At 43.4% G+C, this 9370-nt stretch overlaps 1 protein-coding gene across 1 annotated transcript; it reads right to left on the reverse strand.

Annotated features, from left to right (window-relative positions):
* Positions 1–7056: 7056 nt before the first annotated feature.
* LOC135892507 (olfactory receptor 52E2-like) lies at positions 7057–8031 on the reverse strand. Its single transcript, XM_065420303.1, has one exon. It carries the CDS (start codon positions 7993–7995, stop codon positions 7057–7059), a length of 939 nt encoding a protein of 312 aa, XP_065276375.1. The 5' UTR covers positions 7996–8031.
* Positions 8032–9370: the final 1339 nt, after the last annotated feature.

The raw sequence follows: 9370 nt of genomic DNA on the forward strand, positions 1-9370 counted from the left end.
ACAGCTAATCAAGCAAGGAGCCCCGGGAGGGGCGATCCGTTTATTTCAATTGCAATTGGGTTCGAGCTCATAAGTCAGCAAGAACAAAGACAACACTTACACCAAAGCATTATATGCAGTTGACTATGATAATCTATCGCTCTATGATTGGCCAAAATTTGCCATCATTACCATACATAATTAGCAAGCTACATGTATCTGCCCCTCTTATGATCACTTATTGTTCATCTACTTGCCCCTCCCCCCCTTGCGTTATTTTGCAAACCAAGCAGTTAGTTATCTACAGGACACAGGCACAGAAAGTTCCATTGTCTGCAGGTTTGGAGTTTGGCTACGTTTCCTCTCGAAGGAACTTCCTGAGTTAAGACTAGCTGACACTGCATATCTCCCTTCTGTGTACGTGACAAATTTGCCCCCTGGCAGTTAAATAGAATAATTTTATTTCATTACTGTTTAATTTATCCATTAGTTCCAAAACCTCTTTTAATGACAGCTCAATCTGGGACAATTCCTCAGATTTGTCACCTAAAAAGGATGGCTGAGGTGTGGAAATCTCTCTCACATCCTCTGCGGTGAAGACCAATGTAAAGAATGAAGTTAGTTTCTCTGAAATAGTCTTATAAAGTTTATATTTACTGCACCTGAGAGAACATTACTGAGCTCCTCTGCCATCTTCTTAGCATCCAATGACTGTCTGTGACTCATACAATGATTCCAGATTGCTGAGAGAGCCACTTCTTGTACCCTTGTCAAAGCCTGCTATGCCGTCCTATCATAGACTGTGCTCCATCACTGCAAATTACAAAATAATGTCCCCAGTCAAGGCCTGTGTCTTGGACAAAAATATTTAATAGTTCAAAAAGCTCTTCACCGGTTGCTCGTATTGGTAGTGGAAGGCAAAACAGACATTTCTTTTTTAATTATATTGCTGTAGAAAAATGAATATACACCAGCAGCCGTGCAACGTTTGATATACTGTAGACCCTCAAAGTTATGAACACCTTGGGTATGGAGGTTGTTTGTAACCCTGTCCTCTGAAAAAAAAATCTTGATGGGTTTAGATACTAAGGTGTGGTGTCTTGTGTCGAGATGCTGGTGTAGCTTGCAGCACCGTATACTGTGGTTTGCCAGTAGTTCATTGCATAGAACATATTGAGGCTTCGGTGCATCTCTGGACTCGCTCCACATAAAGCCCAGTTTGAAATAAGCTTTGCCATATTTTCAGCTTCTGCATTTTGCTGGGACTTCCACTGCTGCCCTCACTTCAGTTTGTGCTGTACGCTTTTCTCCCTTTGTCACAAAACGATCCATTTCTCCTGTAAGCTCTTTCTCACTGCAAGTGCTGCTGATAATGGTTTTAAGTTTGTTTTTAAGAACTTGGGACATCTGACATGTCACAGGTGCTAAGAGAGCCCTGCATGGGGCTTGTGTAGAGCACTGAAGCACTCTGTGTAGCTGGGTCTCCCGTTGTCAGTCTGGGCTCCCATTGTCACCCTGGGGTGGCTGAGGATCCAGCTCTCCCCTTTACCCATCCCCTGGTTGTGCACGGCCCTTCTGCATGAGCCCCTGCCACCTGGTGCTGACAGCTGGGACTCTTAAAAAATCACACAGCTTCTGCCTCCCTTTATCCATTCCCACACCTCCCACAGTTTGAGAACCGCTGCTGTAAACAGATCTGAATGAAAGCAAACGTCCAGAAAAAGCAAAGAAATGTCTGTTGGAATGATTGACCAGTTTTTCAGCTCATTCATACAGACCCTGTCACTTGCAGAATTAAGCGTATTTGGCTGAATGATGCCGAATTGATCAGCACCTACCTGCAAGCTTTGGAAGTGATTGGAAAGCTGTGCATTTATTATATAGAGACACCTGTAAAACATGTTCACTTTGAGAAAATTTTCTGAGTCGGCAAGTCTTTTACCTTGTGACGGCCATAGCTCAGGGTTGGTTGGCAGGGGAGTGCCTAGGCCTGTGACGTGAAAGGGGGTAGGTAGGGGAGCCCAGGCCTTCCAATGCACCGGGCTGTGACCTCAAGCCCTTTGGGTCTATCAGTGCTCTGAGATCTGGAGATGATAAGGTGGCTTGGGTGGCGCGTGGCTTTGGTATTTAGGGAGGCTGGTCCAAGCGCTAGAAGCTCCCCCGGTTCCTGGACGATGGCCCCACCCCATGCTTCACCTCATTTCCTGTGCCCTCCCCAACCACCACTTGCTGAGTCCCTCCTCTCCTCTACCCTCTCTCACCTTTGAACACCTTAACTGTCGCTCGCTGAGTCCCTCCTTCCCCCCTTCTCCGGGACCCTCACTGTCCGCCACTAGCCAAATCCCTTCCTCCTCTCCTTAACCCCCTGTCCGCCAAGGCCCTCTGCCCACCGGGTGCCTGCACCCCCTACCCCCAAGACCCCACCACTCATCAAGTCCCTCCATTTCTGTATGAGCAAGTCTCAATTTGATTGAAAGGGCCCTCACATATTTACTGAGCAGTCCATCAGTGCCCTCTGGATCACGTTCTTTCCCTGCTTCAACACTTTTAGCTATTTCCATTGACTGGGATGAAAACCTGAGATTACATTCACCTAAGAGTTTGTCCAGCACATGAAAATACAGCTGTCTGCCCCATTTTCCTTTAGCGCTCTCATTTTTACCTGGCTGATATTCTTGTTTTCTAAGTGTGCTTGTAATAACTGAACAGCCAAGAAAGGCTGTTTTTTTTCACAGGTTATTTCTGAGCATACTCTTCCTCTGTGCAAGGGTAACCTGGACATCATGCAGCTCACAGAACATTTGGGCTTCCTCCAAAGAGTATCCCACTTAACGCTGGTTTGCATAGTGTCTAACACTTTGACACTTCCCTGCCGTACACTGAAGGCCTGAGAAAGTGTCGTGTCTGGTATCTGCAGAACTTTGCGCGCTACATGATCCATACTAAGAACATGGTAAAAAACCACCAAGCACACCCAAAAATCTATTTTCTGCACATTCTTCAACAAACCGAATGCATCAATAAATCTTCAGTGGGGAGGCTCTGACAGTCCCAACAAACTACTGAGAAGTGCTCTCATGGAGTTTTTACAGTAGACATATTTTTTCATCTGTATGCCCATCTCCTCTCATTTAAACTAGACAATTCTAGTTTCACTCCAAGCATCTTCTGGCCCTCTAAGTGAGCATGGTGTGTGCCAGGCTGTGAAAAGAAGGTAAACACACCCTTTAAAGTGTAAAAAAAAAAAAAAACTGTTGCTGTCCGATTTACTTTGCAGGCCTCAGCTAAAACCAAGTGCAATTCATGAGCCATGTATTGTATATATATAGTAGTCGGATGATCTTTCAGCATTTTTTGCTCTACTCCACTTACATAACCTACCATGACAGTGGCCCCCATCATAACACTGTGGTCCTACTGGCAAGTTTGCAGTACCCCATGCTTGCAAGAACTGCTTAATGTTGTGATAGGTGGGGCCAGCATCCCCTCACTCACAGCAATCAAGAAATCTTAGAAATCCTTCCTTTATTTCCAGATTTTCTGTGCATCTCACACAGCCTGTCATTTCTTCTTGTTTAAAACTGCATGTTTCATCAACAAGAACAGAACACAACCCATTCGTATGAGCTTTCTGAATGATTGTGTTTTCACAATATCAGCAGCAATTTGTAAAAGCTCGTTTTCAGTTGAGTGGTATGTGAAATTGAAAGAACCACTTTTGTTTGTTTGTTTGTTTGTTTTCTTTTTTGTGAAGGCTTCATAATACCATGAAAACAAATGGCATCATTCCAGAAAGTTTCCACGGGTTGAGGATTCTTCTCTCTCATCCTGCCCCCGCAGTGCTATTCCTTGGTTAGCCAGGTAAAGCAGTAAATTGGTGATTTTTGCAGCAGTCTCTGTTTTCATGTAATCCCATCTTGTGAGAAATTGAACTGTGCCACCATAGAGCCCACTTCTTTTGACTGTTTGAATAAAATGCCACCTTTCAGATCACTGCTTCTATATGGCAGATTGTATATGTTTCTGAAGCTTTTTTCCTATATTTTTCTGGTCTCTTGCTCCATTTTCAGTGAATGCATGGTCTCTCAAAACACTGGAAAACTGTCTGCAAAGAAAGCAGAAAACTGCATGTGCCTGCTGGCTGTAATCTAAAAATGAAAATGTCTTGTAATATAACAATGTAAATGAGAAAGACCAAGACACAACTTGTGTCCCCAGTTCACTTTCTCTCCATCTTTGGACTTTTTGCCACCTAGGCACCTCTGCTCTTTGGTTGATGTCTGGCTCCTATACCAGGACCATCTGTGGGACTGCTCATGCTTCAGTGCTTGCTGATGCTGGAACAACTCATCTAAGGGGGCTGGAACATGGGGGGCCAGGAGGCCAGGGCCCAATTTTAAATGTGGTTCTGTTTTTCACTGATGAGCAGAAGGTGGTAGGCATCTCGGGGAAGGGGGAGTCGGGGTGGAGGAATGGAGGGACTCAGCAAGCAATGGCAAGCGAGGTGGAGGAGAGGAAGGTCTCAGCAAGCAGCAGGCAGAGGTCCATGGGGAAAGGTAGGTGGAGGAGAAGAGGGACTCAATGAATGGTCGGCGTGGGGGCAGGAGAGGAGGGACTCAGCAAGCTGCGGGTGTACAGGACACGTAGGAGGAGCATGGAGGAGAGGAGGGAGTCAGGACTCAGCTAACATATAAATAAACATATAAATAAATAACCCAATCTATATCTTGAAACAAAGGATTTTTTTAATTAACACCTTGGTCTATACATCAAGTAACAAATGAAAGCTTTAGGTAGATACCTAGTACAGATTTTATCCACATTAGCAACAAAGCTATGAGATGACAATCAAATTCAAAATAAAAACCCCAGTACTGGTACTTGTATCCCGATTGAGGGTTGTCAGGTGTTTCAAACTAAAAAAAAAAAAAGGCAAATTAAGGTGTTAGAAGCCCAAAAGGGGCCCAAAACATATGTAGTGTAAAAACCACAATAACTTGACAATATTATTTATTTCTAATTGCATTCAATGATAGTAGTCAATGTCCATATTTTGAGTTGTATTCGTTTGTTACTGTTAGTCTCTAAAAGGCAACATTTCATGATCACTGTCATCTTTGGAAGTAGAATGCTTCTGTTGCTGGTCATACATATCAGCAGTGACCAGTGAAATCATTTATTTAGTTGGTGAAAACTCTTCACAATATATTTTGTGGGTTGCATGTACACCCTAAGATGAAGAACGTTTTCTAAAAGTTCCTCTTGCATCGTGTTGTGCAGTTTTGTTTTTTATCAAGTCCATCTGAGAAAACAGTCTTCCAACTGCAGCATTGCTAAAAGGTAGCAACAGCAATGAAAGAGCAAGCAAGATAAATTCATTAAAGTTTTAATCCCCAGTGGCATCCATGTGTTGAAGACCTTCAACCCAAAAGTGCTCTACTCAGTTATTCTGAGTATGAGGCCAGTGAACCAGAAGCAAAATTCTCCACTGTGCTTCTCCAACTGTCCAAAGTCTTCACAAAACAATGGCAAAAATGAGATATCAGCCAATTTAAGTCATGAAGAACTTTGTATTGGAAGCGATTCAATCACTTGGACATTTGGTGGCAATCTCTGTTTCATCTGTTTCACAAACTCCAAGATGAAATCTTGACATCTACTTCTGATGTCTTGGACAACGGGAATGGTTAGAGTGCATTTTGAAAGTTTCAGCTGAAAGCAACTCCAAAATCAACTGCACAAAGTGGCAAGCTATTGGACTCCAAGGTGATGTCATAGTTTAACACAGCAGTCTATTACCTGCGGTCTTCAGAATCCCCAGGAAGGGCAAATTAACTATTTCACTCCAGGCGGTGGCAGGAATAAATCAATGGGAACACAGCAATTCTGTCTGATCATGGATTAAATGCAAGTAAGCATGCTCATGTCTAACACCGCAGTTTATGAGATTTAAGCACACACAGACATAAGCAATAGGTTTAGAACATCCCAGATATGTCCCTAACATTTGGAATGGTATTGAATAATTAACAGCAGGTTCACAGTGGCCAGTTGCTCACCCGCTGAGGAGAAAGGGTGTCAGAAAAAACATTTCTCAAGATTACTTCAGAGAACTCCTCCAAAGTACACTGTATTAGCTAATCTTTTATAACTTCTATAAACAAATAGGTCATAGTGACATCTACTGGATCATCACTTTTCTTAACTTTCAATAAACTTCTAATATTAGAGGCATCTAGACTCAAGGTTTTCATCCATTTATCTTTTTTCTTTCTCATTTATTTACTTACCTATCCACTTCTTTTTAGCGGGAACTGCCAGCTTGATTTTGACCTTGCATCTTAAAGCCTGCTTTCCAATTAACCCTGAACTATTTGGTGTTCTATTTTATTAATTCATAGTGGCTGAGTGCACATCATATGGTTGCAATTGGGTTGAACACGTTCTGAAGTACACACTCCTCAAATCCAGGGTAACACGGTCCAGTTATCAAAAACACACTGTTTCAAAACCCTCACCAATGAGCTCTAGAAGAATGTCCTCAATTCCTGCAGCAGCTTTCCCGTATTAGCATTATCCAACTGAGACACTTCGTTTATCATCGAGGCTTCCTGAAGGATTGAACGTAGAAAAATCAGGTTAATTTTGCTCACTAGATAACTGTACATACAATAAAGAAGTTTAGCATTGTTGTTGCTTTCTTTTCTTTGTCTGTCAGAAACCATAGCTTCAGTTCGTCAAACTGATGAAGAACCGTGTTCACACACGGTTTAATGGAAAGCCAACTTTCTTCAGAAAGCTGCAGTATCTTTTGGTGGTCTGGAAGTCATGGAAAGGCCGAGGGAGTGTGCAGAGGTAGGGTCTGACAGGTGATGCTGAAAGAGATCAGGTGACACAGCAATGGAGAGAGCAGTGCTTGGTGATACAGTGATAAAAGGTTAGGTGTGAGTAACTTCTCAGACTGTGAACTTCTGCAATGGTGAGCTCAGCCAAACTGGTACAGAACACCCTTGATTAACGAGGAGATATTCTTTCCCCCTGTCATCACTCAGGTTTACAGTTTTTGTCCCCCAGCGATCACCTTCTGCAGATGTATTTTCCCACTTTGTCATGAAGCTCTTTGGTTTTGACCCCATAAATGATAGGGTTGAGCATGGGGGGGATGAGGAAATAGAGGTTTGACAAGATGATGTGAACATGGGGAGCAATGTCCTGACCAAACCGCTGTGTCAGATTGGAGAAGAGGCCAGGAGGATAAGCCATCATCAACACACAGAGGTGGGATGTGCAGGTGCTGAGGGCTTTCTGGTGGGCTTTCTTGGAGGAGATTCTGAGGATGGCCCTGATGATCAGACCATAGGACAGGGCAATGAGAGTCAGGTCTAACCCGATAACTACAAATGCTATCACCAAGCCGTACATCCTGTTCACTGTGATGTCCCCACACGACATCTTTGCCACAGCTATGTGCTCGCAGTATGTATAGGGGATAATGTGGTTGCCACAGAATGGCAGCCTGCTCAAGATAAAGGGCAGGGGCAGAACGAAGAGAACAGCTCTTAATAAAGCCAGGAGCCCTAACTTAGCTATTCGTACATTGGTGACGATGATGGTGTATCTCAGAGGGTTACATATGGCGATGTAGCGATCGAAGGCCATTGTCACGAGGACGGCTGAGTGCATAATAGAAATTGTGTGAATGAAGAACATCTGGGTGAGGCAGCCACCCACAGTAATGCCTTTGAAATCGAACCAAAATATAAAGAGTGCTTTCGGCATGATGGAGGTCGACGTGCTGATGTCTGTGAGTGCCAGCATGCAGAGCAGCAGGTACATCGGCTTGTGCAGGGTCTCCTCTTTGCCTACAACAAACAGAACCGTGAAATTTCCCAACAGGCCCATCATGTAGACGATAGAGAAAGGGATGGATATCCAGATGTGGGCAGCTTCTAGGCCAGGGATGCCCATTAAGATGAATGTTGAAGGATCAGAGGGGGTGAGGTTGAAAGCTGCCATCAGGTAGTCAATGCATCTGTCAGGCTCAGAAATGCTCAAGGTGCCTGTGAATGGAGAGAAGCACAGCGAGGTGGGTAGCACACTTTATAACAAATAATATGGTAAATACTTTATAATAGGGCTGTTGATTAATCGCAGGAAACTCATGTGATGAACTCAAAAAAATGAATCTCGATGAATCACACTGTTAAACTATAGAATACCAATTGAAATTTTAAAAATAATTTTGGATGTTTTCCTACATTTTCAAATATATCGATTTCAGTTACAACACAGAATAAAAAGAGTGCAGTTCTCACTCTATATTATTTTTTATTACAAATTTTGCACTGTAAAAATGATAAACAAAGGAAATAGTATTTTTCAATTCACCTCATTCAAGTACTGTAGTGCGGTCTCTTTATCCTGAAAGTGCAACTTACAAATGTTTTTTTTTTGTTATATAACTACAATCAAAACCAAAACAATGTAAAACTTTAGAGTCTACAAATCCACTCAATCCTACTTCTTGTTCAGCCAATTGCTAAGAGAAACAAGTTTGTTTTCATTTATGGGAGATAATGCTGCCCACTTCTTAATCACTGATCATATTCATTTCTGTCCACTGGACTCTCTCCAATTTGTCCACATCCTTTCTGTAGTGGGGGCCCAAAACTTGATGCAATTCTCCAGATGTGGCCTCACCAGTGCCGAATAGAGGGGAATAATCACTTCCCTCCATCTGCTGGCAATGCTCCTAGTAATGCAGCCCAATATGCCATTAGCTTTCTTGGCAACAAGGGCACACTCCTGACTCATATCCAGCTTCTCATCCACTGTAATGCCCAGGTCCTTTTCTTCAGAACTGCTGCTTAGCCAGTTGGTCCCCGGCCTGTAGCGGTGCATGGTATTCTTCCATCCTAAGTCCAGGACTCTGCACTTCTCCTTGTTGAACCTCATCAGATTTCTTTTGGCCCAATCCTCCAATTTGTCTAGACCACTCTGGACCCTATTCCTACCCTCCAGCGTATCTACCTCTCCCCCCAGATTGGTGTCTTCTGCGAACTTGTTGAGGGTGAAATCCATCCCATCAGCCAGATCATTAATAAAGATGTTGAACAAAACCGGCCCCAGGACTGACCCCTGGGGCACTCCAATTGATACCGCCTGCCAACTAGACATCGAGCCATTGATCACTACTCATTGAACATGACAATCTAGCCAGCTTTCTATCCACCTTATAATCTGGGTACTGAGGTGAGGCTGACCAGTCTGTAGTTCCCCGGGTTCTCCTTATTCCCTTTTTAAAAGATGGGCACTATATTTGCCTTTTTCCAATCATCTGGGACCTCCCCCCGATCACCACAAGTTTTCAGAGATAATGGCAAGTGGCTCA

The sequence above is a fragment of the Emys orbicularis genome, chromosome 1, assembly GCF_028017835.1.
Source record: "Emys orbicularis isolate rEmyOrb1 chromosome 1, rEmyOrb1.hap1, whole genome shotgun sequence".
Lineage (NCBI taxonomy): Eukaryota > Metazoa > Chordata > Testudines > Emydidae > Emys > Emys orbicularis.

Coding starts and splice junctions, on each gene's coding strand:
- LOC135892507 (XM_065420303.1), bottom strand. CDS start 7,995: ATGGCAGCTTTCAACCTCACCCCCTCTGATCCTTCAACATTCATCTTA.